Source organism: Polistes canadensis, unplaced genomic scaffold, assembly GCF_001313835.1.
Source record: "Polistes canadensis isolate GaletaPanama2010 unplaced genomic scaffold, ASM131383v1 scaffold_121, whole genome shotgun sequence".
NCBI lineage: Eukaryota > Metazoa > Arthropoda > Insecta > Hymenoptera > Vespidae > Polistes > Polistes canadensis.
This window is the reverse complement of record NW_014569668.1, coordinates 188,868-205,934: the sequence shown is the minus strand read 5'-3', so window position 1 is coordinate 205,934 and position 17,067 is coordinate 188,868. Positions and strand designations below refer to the sequence as shown.

At 29.5% G+C, this 17,067-nt stretch overlaps 2 protein-coding genes across 3 annotated transcripts; one reads left to right on the top strand and one right to left on the bottom strand.

The window, feature by feature from the left end:
- Nucleotides 1-136: 136 nt before the first annotated feature.
- LOC106788010 (integral membrane protein GPR155) lies at nucleotides 137-4,151 on the bottom strand. Of its 2 annotated transcripts, XM_014750881.1 has the most exons (11): nucleotides 4,023-4,151; nucleotides 3,502-3,627; nucleotides 3,111-3,400; nucleotides 2,234-3,042; nucleotides 2,073-2,140; nucleotides 1,847-1,993; nucleotides 1,636-1,778; nucleotides 1,382-1,553; nucleotides 1,117-1,291; nucleotides 840-1,026; nucleotides 138-751 (listed from the first exon to the last, which is right to left on the bottom strand). In XM_014750881.1, the coding sequence occupies exons 2-11, from the start codon at nucleotides 3,621-3,623 to the stop codon at nucleotides 438-440; spliced, it is 2,427 nt and encodes an 808-aa protein (XP_014606367.1). In that variant the 5' UTR covers nucleotides 3,624-3,627; nucleotides 4,023-4,151; the 3' UTR covers nucleotides 138-437. The 2 variants fall into 2 exon arrangements, with proteins under 2 accessions (XP_014606368.1, XP_014606367.1); XM_014750882.1 differs by lacking the exon at nucleotides 4,023-4,151 and having other exon boundaries at nucleotides 137-751.
- Nucleotides 4,152-4,690: 539 nt separating this feature from the next.
- LOC106787999 lies at nucleotides 4,691-15,394 on the top strand. Its single transcript, XM_014750858.1, has 7 exons — nucleotides 4,691-4,891; nucleotides 6,335-6,708; nucleotides 7,705-7,750; nucleotides 8,516-8,746; nucleotides 8,834-11,594; nucleotides 11,671-11,893; nucleotides 11,965-15,394. Exons 2-7 carry the CDS (start codon nucleotides 6,652-6,654, stop codon nucleotides 11,971-11,973), a joined length of 3,327 nt encoding a protein of 1,108 aa, XP_014606344.1. The 5' UTR covers nucleotides 4,691-4,891; nucleotides 6,335-6,651; the 3' UTR covers nucleotides 11,974-15,394.
- Nucleotides 15,395-17,067: the final 1,673 nt, after the last annotated feature.

The window sequence follows — 17,067 nt, the reverse complement described above, 5'->3', positions numbered from 1 at the left end:
TTAATCAATAGAGATATATGATACAGAAACTTAAAAACGGCCCGAACTTTCTTGGTTACTTATATATTAAAATAAAAATTTGTTCTCTTTAAATCTCCCATTACATGTATAATTAGTATTTTAAAAAAATATATAAACTATTTGTTTTGAGGTGCTTAGTAAACGAGAAATAAATGAAAAATAATTAATAAAAAATCAAATAAATTAAAATACTACTCTCTATTAAAGTTTGATGCTATATAATAATGATAATAATAACAATAAATAATAATAAATAAATAAATATAATGATAAGATTAATAATAAAATAAAATGTKCTAAGAATATACACTTCGATATTAGTCTTAGGCTGTCAAACAATATAATTCTATTTAGTTTTTGTTTCATTAGAAACTTAAAAGTTTCGAAGTTATTCTAAATTAATTAATCGTAACATATCATGCACTAAATGTATAGAGTAAGTTTTTGTCATAAAAATGGCATGTACCATCAATATGTTGCAATGTTCTACTTTCTAAAAGACAGCGACCATAATGAACAGCATCTTCTCGAGTTTGGACTATTCCAGCTTCTAATAACCAATCTACTAAATCACAACCAGTAAAAACTCCTCTATGCACTTTCAATAATCTTCGTCGACATATAGCTATCCTTGCTCGACATTTGGCTAAATGACATCGATTGAACTGCTCACGAATAGCTTTCGTTTCTGAACTCAATGCATCTTCTGGAGGCAATTGTAGTTCCGTTTCTGTTAATATTAAAAAATCATATATGACATATGATACACTTCAACGGTAACATACATATAAAACAGAAATAAAAAAAAATTATCCCACCACCGCGCCATTTTTGACTAAGTTGCTGTAACCAAAAGCCTAGTTTATTAAGGCCAGGATCAAGTCCAAATATTGCAAAAGCTATTAATGATTGACCAAAATTTAATGCAATATCTAAGAACGCTAATTCTGCATAAATGCCTATCATTTGGTCCATAATTAATGTACTAATAGATATTGATAAACCCTGAAAAATATAAATATGTCCAATTTAATTGTGATAATGATACATAATTATGTTATTATAAATAAAATGTAAATATTAAATAAGTCTTACAATGAATATAGAACATGAAAGCAGAATGAGGAATACTAAATGTCGTAATATCTGTGGATCTTCTGAATCTGTTGGAGTTACATTTTCTTCTTGATTACAATCAAAAGGATAAGTATTGTTTCGACTTACAGTACACATTGAATTAGGACAAATATTTTGAAATTCACAACCAATGCTATAAGAATAATTTATTTATGTTAGCATTTTATGTATCTACAAACTTAATATCTCATCCTGTATATAAGTAATATAATTTCATACATACATTGGGGTGCTCTCTGAATGAGATGCAATATCTTCCACATCAACAACATTTCTTCCATTAGTATCGTTACTGAGATTAGATCTTTCTTCTTCATTATTTGCATTGCTATACGTGGTTAAATCATTTCTTATTTGATGATATCTTTGTTGTAAAACTAAACAACCTAATGTTACTGTATACAATAAAATGGTTTTATTAAATTATTTCTAATAAAATTTTTGTTCTTTTATTATGTATGTACATATGATTCTTACCAATAAAACAAAATATTAATATAGCAACAGATATAGCTGCTTGACTCCTGCCGAGTTGAAAATTCGGATTTTGTAAATCAAATTCGATTGGTTTCTTTGGCGTTATGCAAATACACATTAAAGATACAATCAAAGCTGTTACTCTGTAAGTAACATTCGTTAATATAAAGTATCTAAAAATATGAATCAATGTAATATAATATTTTCATACCCACAACCACTAAGAAGTAACCATTTTTGCATATTTTGTACAAATGATAATGAATGCGAATTCAAAAAAAGAAGAGTTACTGCTATTGCAACTGTCCATATTCTACTTCCATATACACCTAATGAAATTAAAACAAATTGGATATACCTAAAATGAGATAGTTATTCATATTTAATAAAGAAATCTCATTATTAATCGTGTAAATTATTTGTTCATAATAATTTACCATAAAATAGATCCAGTAGTATCTGCGTCGAGTTTTGTCCAAATAATAGTACCAATCGCAGTAATCAACTAAAAAGAAAAAAACATAATGATTAATAAATGTGTACAAGAGGGTATGCTAAACATATAGATAGGTCTGTATAATCATTTATATTAACAAACCTGAGCGATCACGAGGCAAAGAGTATATCTGTGTGTTACACTTTTATATTTGCGACCCACACCAAGAAAACATATTAGCAGCCATACACAAGCTACCACAGATATAGTACTTATATCAAAAGAGAAAGCTCGGAGTTGATGAGCGTAACTGGCTGGTGTTACGCCAGCATCAATGGCACTAACTAATTTTGCTGATATGAACATAAGCGGAGCGGATAAAAATGTACAAGCGACCATAGCTGATGCTATTAAATCAATTTCAACATTGTAACGTAATGTAAATATAAAAAGTGCTGGTGCTGTCGGAATTGTACCATAAAGAAATCCATATGTACTTAAATCTCTGGTATCAGTAACATTATCACCGGCATTTAACAAAATAATCGATTCTCGAATTACAAGCGGAAGTACTAACAGTTTAACTGATATCAATATTCCTGGTATGACTAGAGCTGTACCTTTTAGTTTGTGTACTTTTCCTACCATCATTAAACCAAGAAGAAATAAGGCACTAGCAGAAAAAGCATTTCCAAGTACTTCGAGAATAGCAGCAAGAAAAGATGGAATAACATGGCTAAATATTACATTTCCTATGATGCCTAAGATTGTCATAAATAAAACTGGATTTAAAGCGACGCCCTTTATAACCGAATAAACCATTGACCAGCAAGATTTATTTTCTTCTAAAGTGCGTTTACTAATTTCTAGTAATATGAAACCAATAGGATTTAAGATAGCCAGTGATATAGGAGCCATGAGATATAGATATGCAGCATATTCGGGATGAGTTTTCTGATAAATGGCACCAACTGAAAATAATAAGTTTGTTGATGTAAATAAATTACTTATTAAGAATATATTTTTTTAATAAACTTACTCATAGGGTAACCTATCGCAAAATCATTGCTTTGCGTTGTAAATATTGCAAAGAGGGCTGCACGACCAGAATTCGATGGTTTTTTAATCAATAATGATACCACGAGTACAGTAAAAAATACGCAACATTTTGCAAGTAATATTGCAAGTAAAAAACTCCAATTGACCAACGTAAAATCTAACTTGGCCAATGATGTAAAAATTAGCGATGGTAGAGCAAAAGTACCAACAAAAGTATTTAAACCATTTGCTTCTATTTTTGTAATAATATTAAATCTTCCAGCGATATACCTAAAAGATAATATAATTTTTAAGATTTAAACGTTACTTAATTTTCTATAATACTGTATTTATACTTGGAAAACTAGCAGAAAAATAACACAAGTTCTTACCCACATAATATTATTCCGAAGCATTGTATCAAAGCAATATATAAATTATCAATTGGATCAGAATTGGTTGTTATAAAGCTATCCATATTGATTAGTCCAATATTTGACGAATTAGTTGACATGGTTCTGTTAAAAAAATTACTTTTAATAAAAATTGTAAATGATATTAAGAAGATGTTTTATAAATATATTACACATTTTATTATCTCATAATAATTGTCATCTTTCCAGAATAATTTGTGTATATTTATTTAAATACAGAGATATATGGATAACGTTCCCGTATAATTTTCTTTTTATGGTCATTTTTTACACGAGAAATCCGTATATGATTTATCCGAATCATTGCTTTTTAATACTTTGTTTTTTTTTTATGTAAAAATTGTATAGGAAACTTCACAATATTAATATATATAATCGTAATTTTTAATAATATTCTTTATAAATTCGTAACGTCTGTTTGACGAATAAACATGTTTGACAAAGGTGTTTCCATAATTTTTAAATTGTCCATAGCTTACCGTTGTAATTTTACCGTGTAATTTATATAAAAAATAATTTAGAAATACTCGGTGCCTCAATCATGTTGAAATTAACGAATATTATTTCAATCGACGTATAACAAATTAAAATGTCACGTTTTGACACTTAGTTAATTCATGACTTCGCCGATAGTTGGCGATCTTATAGAAATGCACTAATAAACCTAATCTGACTTTTTTGTTTAAATAAATATATTTATTCTATCTCTAATTTATATTAACAACAATTCTAATATATATATATATATATATAATCAGATTTTTATTGCACAACTTACAAAGTTTTTTACAATGTCTTATCATTACTTTACTTATACAACAATTCTAATATTTTTCTATCATTAATTATTGTAAAAGAGAAATTATTGCTAAAAAAGTAACTCAAACAAATAGTAGTCATTTTAGAATCAATAACAATGTTATTGAATTTTTTAAACGATTCCTTTTTTTGAAACTTTGTCAATACATTTTTAATGGTGCATCATCCATATATCAGTACATATTAAGCGTTTATTTTGTCGAACTGTGAAAACTTTTATATTTGCAGCAGATATGTACCGATATAGTAAGTCATTTTGATCAAACTTCGATGAATTTGAATGAACGATTTTCCGTTAGCAATGTAGCCAACAGTAGAATTTCTAAAAGAGTTGCCAACAATAAAATTGCAGTTAAAAGTGCAATACGCTGACGAGTGACTTATGCAATTAAAATGTCTACTGTTGGCTATATGATTAAAAGTTTAGTTGTTGGTTGCATTGCTGATCGAGTTAATCGAAGATGGTTAAGTGGTTTTAAGATACCAAAATTTTACGTTCCTGGAATTAAGTTGCAGAAGTCAGGATTGAGTAAGTTGGAGAACGGAGTGTTAACAAAAATAATTCCACTGTCTATGCAGTTTTTATAACTGATTATATAAATATCGGTTGGAAGAAATCAAGGAAAGCCGAAAAATTAAAACCGATTTATCTCTTAAATTATATATGTAAACGTTTTTTCTTATATTTATAGATAATCTAGAGAAAACAAATATTAATGAGGTAGCTAAATAGAACGAAATTTTCCAAACAGTTTTGCAATAAGGAATATATGAATATAATATTTAGGAAGGAGGAATATTTATGAGAATATGGGTATAACATTCTCTAAAGTATTAAATTTATAATTATATATAAAATATTACATTAGTATGTGATCAGAGAGAGAGAGAGAGAGAGAGAGAGAGAGAGAGAGAGAGAGAGAGAGAGTACTGCAAATGTTTTAATAATACGATAAATGATAGTGCTTTAAGATATGTCAACATTTTTAGCTGATATGGTAGATTTGGCTTGTGACATGTAATAAAAATCAAAGTACATTGCCACGAGATCTTTTCTTGTTGATTTTTTCTGAATAATATTACTGAATAATAATATTAAATAATAATTTTAATCACATACTTATACAAATATAACTTTACAGATTATAATATTTTTACACTCATTTTATATAAAAAGAATAATAAATAATGTGTTAATAATAATTAGTTGATCATATTTTTACACGATTTTATTTTATTTTAATCTTTTATTTTATTTTATGAAATTATTACATTAATTTATTTGTAAATACCAATCTTCTACCATTGGGTATATTAAAGGAAAATGACGATTACAATTAAATTATCTTTTTTTATTCGGGAATATGACGTGGCTGCAAATTGCATCTCTATAGAATATTTAATTCTGAATATTTAATGAATGTTGTGGAATTATATAGCATGTATGTGTGTAGAATATTTCTCTCTATTAAAGATAAATGATAACTCACTTATCGCATTTTTATATATAACGAGTACTGCAATAAGTTATATTTATATTCATTTTAAACAATAATATTATTTAATATTTTCACGCGAAAAAGAACATTCACTTCGATATAACTTATTAGTCTTTTTCTTCTCGTTTGATTACTTTAAATTATATCAAGGGAACAAAAAAAACAATATTATTTGTGAGAGCGATATCCCGAAAATGTAGTATAAAGACGTATCAGATGTTGTATACTTTTCGTAGAAATCGTAGTGCAGCTGCAAGATGCAAGATTTTCTAAGGTATCTTAATTTTTTCTGTCCTGTTTTTATATAGCAGCTCCCTACCGAAATGCACAAAGCATTTGCGTGTGACTATGTAACGTTGAATGTTACACAGGGGTTGGTAGAGTAGAGTGGTGGGGGATAGAAAGAAGGAAAGTGGCGGGGGAAGAAAGAAGGAAGGAGGGAGATGAAATGTGTAGGATACATTCTATCGCAGTGGTACGGGGTAGCGGTACGGGATAACAGTGCTCGCAGCAAAGCAACATTGCCAAGATGGATGCCCGGGCTCGACCGTCGAGAAGTATGGATTTTACCGCGTGATTCGTATGCGTGCTATTTCTCTTCCACCCACTGGACAATGGGAGAAATATAAGGACGCGCTAGGACACGAGTGAGCCAATGCCTGGCGATAAAATAATACTTTTCCAAATTCGAATTCGCGAATTCTCGCGGCCGCGATAACGAATCACGTTCTCTTTACCAAGTGATGAGTAAAATATCTGACATCGAGAAACGAGTTAGTGGATTTATACAATGGTGGATAACAATTGTATCATCGAGGGGAACGTCAAGTTTCGCGATGGGAAGAAGGTGAGTTATATTTATACGTATCTACGAGTACGTGTTTTGTCACATTAAATAATACAATATAATCAACAATTCGATGAACGGTAATGTTTATCGCATTAGGATCTTTCTTTATTTTCTGATGCTTTGCTCCACGTTGATAGTAGCGGCAACGCGCCGGTTCCTTTGAACCTAAAAGAAACAAAGAAAGATCTACTATCCTTTGGTCATATTTATTAGGCGCTTATCTGAAGGCCACTTGAGCACGTAATACCTGCTATATTCAGCAAAATTATGTAATACACGAAAGACACATAATCGATATGTATATGAATCTGTGCTAAAAAAAAAAACTATTTATCTTGATATAGATATTTTCCAGAAATTTGCTAAATATATGTTAATGATAATAATTATTTGATTTTTATTGATGTGAGATAAAGGAATAAAAGTATATATATATATATATATATATATATATATACAGTAGTCAGATAATTTATAAAAGTTGTTCTGTTATTACTCATTTATTTTTTAAGTACACTTCAATAAAGAATATTTATAGTTTATCAGAAAACATTTGCTGTTTGATATAAATTGATATAAGTAATATAGTATGAGTGGAGTATATATTAAGATATAAGTATGTTGTGTGTATTTGTGGAGTACAAGTTATGAAAGGCTAATTCCTTTTTCCTTTGTTTATATTGGGGTAGCAAGAAGTATTTAAGTCAAGGAGGGTAACTGACTCTTTTATTTTTAGTCATAGAGGATATAAAAGGACCTAAAGGTTCCAGACTTACAATCAATCACATGAATCAGAATTGTGTAAAGTATAGCTATTTAATATGCACTTTATATATATGTGTGTGTTTATTATTGAAACCAATATTACGACCAATATTCATATAAATTTCATGATTTAGTAATATTACAATCTGATTAATGAATGTATAGGTATTATGAATTAATTATTCAAATTAAATAAAGATCTAACAAAATATATTTACTCGATTACAGTGGAAGTCACGATGGTGCGTAATGAGAAAATTGTCACCAGTAGCAGGTAAATCCTACTTTTCATTATTTTGCATAATATTGTTTGTTTTGAAAGATCGTGTAAGCTTGCAAATTATCTGCTACATGAGTGCATTGTACTGTAGTAAGAGATATGTAGCAGGAAATGTTATGATTGCATTATAAAGTTGCATGTATTTTCATTTTTGATATTTTCGTGATATGAATATTATCTTTTTGCTTACATAAGCATAGAGTACATTTATCTCTTTCTTTTTTTATCAAATGTCTTTCAACCAATTTTTATAGATAATTTTTTTCCTTTGCTCAGTAAATAAGATCCTATTTCATCTTTAAAATGTGAAGCATCCTTTAAAATAATTGGTAATTAAAAAATTGAATCATTAAAAAATTATATTCTATTTAATGATAAAATAACTTAAAATAATAAAACAGAAAGTTAACTGTATTATTCGTTCAAAAGTGTCTAGAATATTTTTACTTTTTCTCTTATGTTAGCTTGAAAGAATACTTTCATGCTTATTATCAGGATGAAGGATCTTTTCTTAGATATTTTTGGTGACAGCTGGCACATCTGTTAGAGATTAACTATTTGAAGAGACAAAAAATTTGAACTACCCTACTTCCAGTAAAAGATATCAATGCACGATTTTGTAGCTATTATTTTGAAATACTTCACTTTATGTGGTCTTTTATAGTATTTTTTTGTGTATATTATTATCTTATTAGATATATGCACATATAAATTTTTAAAATGATTATACGGTATATGAAAGTGCTTTTTGTCTTTTAGATTGTTTGCATTTACAACTTTATGGAGATAGCAAGGATCGTTATAAGCAAGGGCAAACAAAGGCATCCTTAAGTTTGCAACATTTTCTTGGAGTAGAAAGTGGTTTTACTCTTGATAAAGAATCAAACACAATAGCTATTATTTGTCAAGATGTAACTGTCGTACTTGCTTTTGATACGCGAGAACGATTAATACAATGGCAAGTAAAGATATCAAATAACTTAGGAGAAGGTACGTTATAAGTATACTACACTATCAAATAACAAATTCTTTTCAAAATGTTTATGATCTGATGCAATGATTATTTGATCTTTGCAGATCAACAATTTTTAATATTAATATCCACTGCACCGTCGAAGGCAAAACTAACGAATGGGCCAGCACATTTACATATTCAAGATCGTCGATTTTGTATTACAGTTGGTATTCCACCAAGGTTAGTTGGAATATGGGAAATTGGTCATTTACGACGTTACGGTGTCGTCGAGGGAAGATTTTGCTTCGAAGGTGGCTCAAGATGTGGTCGTGGCGAAGGCCTTCATGTTTTAATAACGGACCAGGGTGACGACATTGTTAAAACATTGCAATTGGCTGCGGAGGGAAAATTATCTACGAAAAAAAGACCGCTTGGCCGTGAATCATTAATACAAGACAGTCCTCGCCGACAATTTAGTAGGTCTGAGACTAGAGCAAGCGATTTTTTTCCCTCAACTGTGTACTCTTCAACAATATCATACGAAGACCATTGTGATGGTTGCAAGAATGGCAGCTCGTCTTACTGGTCATCTGCCGAAAGTAGACAACAAACTGACGGCGAAGGTGATTATAGCTGCAGAGATACAGTTTCTGTTTCGGAATTGCCCGATCAACCTAGCGAATGGCGTACCTGTTCTCTTACTCGTCAAGGTACGACTGGTCTCGAAAGATGTGCCAGTTGTATTAGCAAGTTAGGAACTGTATCGAAATCTTCTACGTTGATAACGGGTACTGGTACAAGTAGTATAGGTAGTCCAGCTGGTGCCGTCAGCAGTTTGACATGCCACCTCCAACCACGAACTTTCGATCGACTCTCTTTATCTTCGTACAGCAGCAGTAGTCACGATAGTGATTATTCTGGATCTCAACAAGTTGATTGTCATTGTCCTCAATCTAAAAGCTCACAGGTACAAAATGTTCGTCGATCGTCGCTCAGTCCAAATGTTTTACCACCAAGACCACCGAAACCGTCCCAATGTACTGCCACGAAAAAATCAAAGAAACCTCCAATGCCACTACCGAGCGAACAAATTACCACTAATGTGCACAATCAAAAGAGTAACGCGCAAAGTAACGTACGTAATAGCAATGTTGGACCTTACGAAAATTATGATGTTCCGAAAGCTATCGTCGGACATCACATGTTATTAGAACAATCACCGCAGACGGATCAATATTACGATACTCCAAGGAAGATAAAGGAGTGTTTAACGATACCAAAAACCTATCCCAATTATGATACTCCTCAGGCCCCACAAGCTGTTGTCTTGCAACAATGTGGTTGTCCAACAAAGCTTAATATTCAATCGCCTAGATCATCGTCAGCCTGTCCATGCCACAATGTCATGAGTTGGGCTGGATTCGTTTTACCGTATTGTCGACGTGGAGCAGGAATTGAACCTATGGGTGTGACAGTACACCCTGTAAAGCTATCGGGAGAAGGAAAAATGCCTGTTGTTAATGCCAGTGGTGATGTTTCTATTTACGCCACTGCTAAAAGAATAAATAAAGGACAAGCTAATGAACCTAAAGCTGATGATAATTGTGAATGCGTAACCAGCAGCAAATCAAATAATTACGAAAATATTGAACCTGTTATCGATACACAATCCGAATCGAAGCAAACAAATTATGCTAATATCGACTTTACTCAATCGTTAGGACATTATGAGAATAGTAAAGATGTTCTAACAAAAAGTGGTATTTCACAAGAAGAATTGGAAAAGTTCGCTGATCAATTAAAAGATACAAAAGTAGAAGCATCCAGCGAAGAAAGTTCCTTTAAAGTTTGTCAGAAATGTGGCCATGTAAAAGAAAGAGATAATGATTATTTAGTAATGGATCTAGATAAAGAAGTACCGAAAAAACCATTCACTGGTTATTTACCGATGCAACCAGCTCATAATGCTTGTTCCAAAGAAGTGCTGTCCAGAATTTATAATGGTATGAAGAGTTCGAGCAATCCAACTTTGTCAGGTTCTTCGTCAACTGATGGGAATAAAAAACGTTGCGATTCGGAATATCGTGTCCCAGGATCGGCGATGTTATCTAGTCCATATCTTCGACGTCGTCTTTTAGATGGAAGCAATGGCGCTGAATCAACTGGAACGATCGGTATTTTGTTAAGAAAACGATCTTATTCGGCCGAATCAGCTCACTACTTAGACGATGAAACTCATACATTCCCGTCCACTCTCACCATACATAAGTGCTCTAGTGAAGCCGATAAAGCTTCCCTGATAAGCAATGAGCCACATACATCTTGCATGAAATCGGAAATGAAAATAAGTCAAGAGAATGGACAGATATCGGTTGCTTCGTCTCAACCGTTGTTCATAAAAATTCGTCGTTCTTCATCCGTACCATCGAAAACCGGTCACAACAGGGATTCCTCTAGTAGCAATGACTCGGGAGTATCCACTGGTTCTCTTAGTCATAGAACTGCTGAATTTGTGGAATTTGAAACATCGTCCGTAGCATCGGTAAAGAAACAAAATGCTTTGTCGATATGTCGTAAAAGTCCACCGTCTACATGCTATCACAATAGTTTGCCAAGAAAATCAAAATCTAGCGATCCTTTGAGGGAATTATCATTCCAATTTCAAAAGACAAAGATACCCACTAAATCATCCTCTGCGGAAGCCGATATACCTACGTGTTTGCCGAAAAGTACAAAAGGGTTTAATAGCCCTGGTGAAATATCGAGTAATGCACCTTACATTGACTCCAGAAGTACAAGCAGTGGTACCTCCGATATGTCTGATTATATCGAGACACTTTCCTTATCTTCTCATTCATCATCTGATACGCCAGATAGTTTAAGGTCTGTTATTAATTATAATTTTATATAAATTTTTGTGAACCAAGATTATGGCAACTTTTGGTTCTCTTAAACTTAGGTTGGGAGGCAGAGCTTTAACTACTACGCTTCGACCTCGCAGTGGAAAGGAATATTATAAAATCGATCGAAATATTTTGGTGGAACAAGGTCGAACATCATCTGCCAATTATGCAAATATTACTCCTGTGCTTGAGAAAAGCGAGTCTCCCTCACCCGGTTATATAAGCAGCTCACCTTTTGAGCAACCCCAACCCATTCGCGAACACTTTCTGTTTCCTGAAGTAAGTAACGTGCATCGACAAAAATGTTTTATAAAAATGATCTTGATAAATAACGATTGTAAATATTACAGGAAGCTTAAATAACGTAACGTCCATAGCAACGTTATTTTTGAGAAGAAAGTGGAAAACTTGAAGTTCCTAGGAATCCAAAACCCATAGGAGTATTTGCGTTAGAGAAGGTAATTCGAGTTATTGTCACTATTTACACTATATGCAATGGTTTTGTACTTGTTCGAAAAGTACAAAACATCGGCAAAAAAAAAAGGCTTCTCGAAAAGCCCTTATAATACACGTTTGGTATGTTACAGTGTTTACAAAAGAAATAATAGTCGCGAAAAATTCAACAAAATAATTATTGCAGGTCAAAAGATTATGTTCTATGAAAATTAACTTTTTCTTTTTGTTTTTTATATATTTTTTATATCATCTTACCTAATTGAATCGAATTCATCAAATGATATAACGGTATATATGTAGAAATTAAAGGAATTTGAGATTCTAGCGTATAGTAAAAATGTGGTCAATGATACGGTACTTCCTACAACGATTTAAACAATTTCTAAAATCTACTCATTAAAAACTGTAATAGTTTGTATAGTAATAATCCTGCCCTAGGATAAAAAAAAATACTATACATTGTATAGTTTATATGAGTATATCATTTTTTGAACATATTTTATTTTATATGAGTATACTTCTATATAAGATAATCGTAGTGAAAATTAAAGAATGTACTTAAGGGCTCTTTATTTAGACTGATTACCATAACCACTGTACATCTGCATCTGTGCATGATTAAATTATTTTCTAAAAAAAAATAAGGTGAAGAGATAGTTTTAATAGTCTTCTTCCTCTTTGAAGGAATTTATACGAAGGTTACTGTAGGTCTTTGGGCAATCAAACGGCACTATATATAAATTAGAAAGAAAACATCAGAAGAAATCCTAAACAATGCAACTTCTTAGCGTATGAAGTCATTAATTCATATCTCGAATTTATATGTTAGTTTATTTTCGTTGATTTTTTGAATCTTATGCAACGAAATAGCTGGTGCGATTATAATATTATTTACAAATTTTTTATTCGCAAAATTATAAGTTACAAATGTACTTAAAAGATAGTGTATTCGAGTTTAATTATATATTAATATAATTGTGTAATTATATTTTCTATGGGGAATAGTGAGTAAAATGAAGTAAGTTTTTACCAAAAATATTTATTTTATTTTTTAGCGGTGCAAGATCTTTTAAAAGAGATATATTTATTAGTAAAATAGTACTAAAAGTGATACTAGCTAAATATATTCTGAAACATAAATATTGCCAAAGTTATGTGCCCTATTTCACACTTCTTTTAATAATGGAAATGAAGAACATATGTCACAACCTGTGTAAAATACTTCACTTTCTTTTTTCCATTAAAAGGAAAAAAAGAAACAGAATAAAATCTTGCACTTAATTAGTTGATACATTGGGAAGATTGATGTAATAGGTGATATTTAATGCAATAATAACTACAATAGAAGTATATATAAAATCAATATAAGTTGTTTTGCACTAAAATATATTAATATAAAATATTCTATTATATAAATATATACATACATAAAACATACACATACAGAAAGAAGAAGAAAGCGAGGGAGAGACGTGTACATATACTTTTTGCTCTTATGGGCAGATGAAATAAGTATTCAAAGTCAAAATTAATATTAGGTCATTTAACAGATGTACATTTTAGAGTACTGCTATAGTATCATAAATATTCTTCATTAGTGAAACACACAGTTCTACATGTTACTACACACTTATGTTTTCGAAGATATTTATATTAATCCTTTGCACTTCGTTAGCTCTGCTATATGTAGAATTCTATCATTTGTTTTGTAACTCCGGTGGCTCTGTTACAGAGAAATTTCTATTTTGTAAACGAAAATACACATTTTCTTTAAAAAATCGATTTATTTAATCAATAGCTAGTAAAAAAACGCGGGGAGTGCAAAGGTTAATATAAAACTAAAACAATTCAAGGTGAAAGAGTTTTATGCTAATTTATACTTTTATGCTGATTTTTCCTCCAATACATGTTTCTGAATTGTTATTTTTTTTTTGAAAGATCAAATTTTTGTGATACATACACTTGTATGAAGAAAGTATAGAAGAAATATATTTCCATTTAAAACTATGAATTTTGTAAAAGTATTAAAGTAGTATTATCAGAAGACTGAAAATAGTAATTGTGTGGAGTAATAATAAGGTGATATCAGGAACCTTAGAATACTTTTTCGTAATATTTTATAATATTTTTTTCTATTCCATTATACACAACTCTTTACATAGTTAGAATAAATAATATCTTCTATCAATTATTAAAATTAAGAAAATATACAAAATGTAAAAATGAACCTATCTTGATTTTTAAATGACATGCTTCACAAATTATTATATGCTATAATATTGGTTTTTGAACAGTTTTATATAGACGATTCTTTTGGGGCATTCCGTAATATAATTAACTTGTACACAAGACAAAAGACATCACGCTACGATAAATTATGCAAATATATCAGTTATTAATATACAAAGATAATATATAATGTAAAATATTTAACGTTGTATTTATCTTACATAAATTTAAATATGCTGGAAATGATTAGACAAGATATATAATTTTAAGAGTTTCAAAGATAAAGCTGGTACTATATCTATGTAATTTACAATTCTATTAAACAATTTGTATATTGTAAATGAAACTGACTGCCCTAAACATATGATAATTGTTATATTTATTATTTAGAGCATGCATCCATAATCTAATGCTATTTTAATTTAAACAAGTAACATTCATATTATAATTTAAATGAATTTAATTTATAAAGTAATTTCTAATAATGGTAAAATTATGTACTTATATGGGATTTTGTACAGGGTAACCCACTTTAAGCTATCCATTTTAAATGGAATCACTTACAACCGTCTCCCATGTTATAACAAAACAAAAGTGATCATACTTATATAAAAGCACTTGAAGTTACAATCATTACCAACTTTAATACAAAGATATATAAACATTTTGTAATCGCATTTCAAAATCTAGTAGTATTTATATGAATTGATCATAGCGAAAAATATTCTACATCTTAATTTTTTGTTCGTAAGTAGAAGTAGATAAGATTGGGAATCACTTTTAGGAACATTTGCTAGTCAAATATTAAGTACTATTGTAGTAATAATATATTTTTATTGCGGAAAATTGTAGTATGTGTAACTTGAAAATTAAACACGTGGTTGGTATATTCTCTTTGAAATTTAAAGATTTTCAAAACGATGTATAATATTTTTATTCATATCGCATAGAATTTACTATTTAATAAAGGCATGATCAATGACGTAAATTTTTTGTAAGTCATGAGAAAAATATTATTATTTTAAAATTTTAAATGTAAAGTATCCAAATTGCACGTGTTAATTTTTAAGTTATAATCGATCATATCTAATATAAAAACTAAATTTTGAATCATTTAATCGTAAAAAAAAAAACAAGGATATTTAAATATATTTTAATAATTATTTATGTATATATTTTTTATGCAAATCAAGTCACAATTAAACCTTTATTTTGTAATTTCAGAAAAGATTGCTTATTAACGTAAATTTCATATTAAGGTTTTCAATTGTATATATATTGCATACTATTGTATCAAAATCATTTTCCGAACATTTTTATAATATATTTATTGTAATCCTACTTCTCTTATGTTTTATTATCATAAAAAGTACACCAAATTAGGAAAGAATTTCTTTTCTTTTTTAATTTTTGATTACACTTAAATGTGCAAATGAAGAAGTCATCTATTGTACACGTAATCGAGATAACTCAGGTAGATACATATGTATATATATATATATATATATATATATATATACATGTATATATACATATATATATACATATTCATTATAAATAAATAATAGCTAACTGTTTGGTTTTAAAGTTACGTTAATATATACAATGCTAAGTCGTTTTTAAATTATTTATTTCTATATAATGATATATTACATGATAAATTTTAATTTCTTTTGCAATTTTATTATGGATTAATTTCAAATAATAATGTAATGTTATTTCCTCATAATTATAAAAATTTTAATAGATGCATTTCATGCATTAAAATCTATTCAATACTGTATTTGCAAGAATCGGAAAAAAACGAAATTCAATTTTTTGATAATGTAATATCAAATAAATTTTGCTTATTGTATTTATATAGTAATAGTTCATTAAACAGCAGAATTTTTACATTAAATTGACCATTTAGGTATTATCAACAATATTCTAAGTGAAATAATACTTATACAATTTTTATATCAATATAAAAAATTGTGAGGAGTAATATGAAAACATTTTTTGAAGGATATTGTTATCTTGCTTTTCAATCATAATAGAATTCAGAGCACTCTTATTTTCATTTTATAAAATATAAATTTATGAACTGTCAATCAATTATTTTCTAAAATTATAGAAATAAGTAAATTTTAGTAGTAAGTGTAATTAATGGAGCTTATGTATCAAGCTACACAGCTACGTAATAGAAGTTCATTCTGATAATAAAATTATATCATTATCTTAAATTTTTATAGTTAAGTATAGGAACAAAAAAATCAAATCATTATAGTGCAAGAAATAATTTAAACGCATACAATTTGTAGTAGATCAAGTTACCGAAAGAAAATTAGATAGTAGCTGAAATAAAGATATATGAAAAATATTTGTGTGCATTGTTTCTTCAATACTTATTTATTACTATAATTTTAAATTAGATTTTAATCCTTTGCTCTCAAGGCCTTTTATGCTCGGGCGAAGCAATAACTCGAGACGATTTTGAATGGCTATTTCATCGACGAAAAATCGAAATCATTTTCATCGTATTCCATGCTTGTTTTGTACGCATGAATTGTCGAAGAAATGAAAAGCAAAACATATATATATATATTAGGGCAACCCTGACGCAACCCTGACACACAAAAACTTGTTGCTAGGCACCTTTAGAAAGTACTCACCCAGTATRRGCTYYTAATTTTAATAGGAAGATCCTCCTCATCGCGGTTTTTTATTTTTTTCTCAGTCCAATAGAAAAAAATTCATATTTCCTCATTAATTGATTATACAAAAAA

Excerpts from the sequence above, each read along its gene's own strand:
- LOC106787999 (XM_014750858.1), top strand. The coding sequence starts at position 6,652 with ATGGTGGATAACAATTGTATCATCGAGGGGAACGTCAAGTTTCGCGAT. Across the intron at positions 7,751-8,515 it reads AAAATTGTCACCAGTAGCAG|ATTGTTTGCATTTACAACTT; the intron begins GTAAATCCTACT and ends TTTGTCTTTTAG. Across the intron at positions 8,747-8,833 it reads ATCAAATAACTTAGGAGAAG|ATCAACAATTTTTAATATTA; the intron begins GTACGTTATAAG and ends TGATCTTTGCAG.
- LOC106788010 (XM_014750881.1), bottom strand. The coding sequence starts at position 3,623 with ATGTCAACTAATTCGTCAAATATTGGACTAATCAATATGGATAGCTTT. Across the intron at positions 1,292-1,381 it reads CATTCAGAGAGCACCCCAAT|CATTGGTTGTGAATTTCAAA; the intron begins GTATGTATGAAA and ends TTATTCTTATAG. Across the intron at positions 1,027-1,116 it reads TTTCATGTTCTATATTCATT|GGTTTATCAATATCTATTAG; the intron begins GTAAGACTTATT and ends TATATTTTTCAG.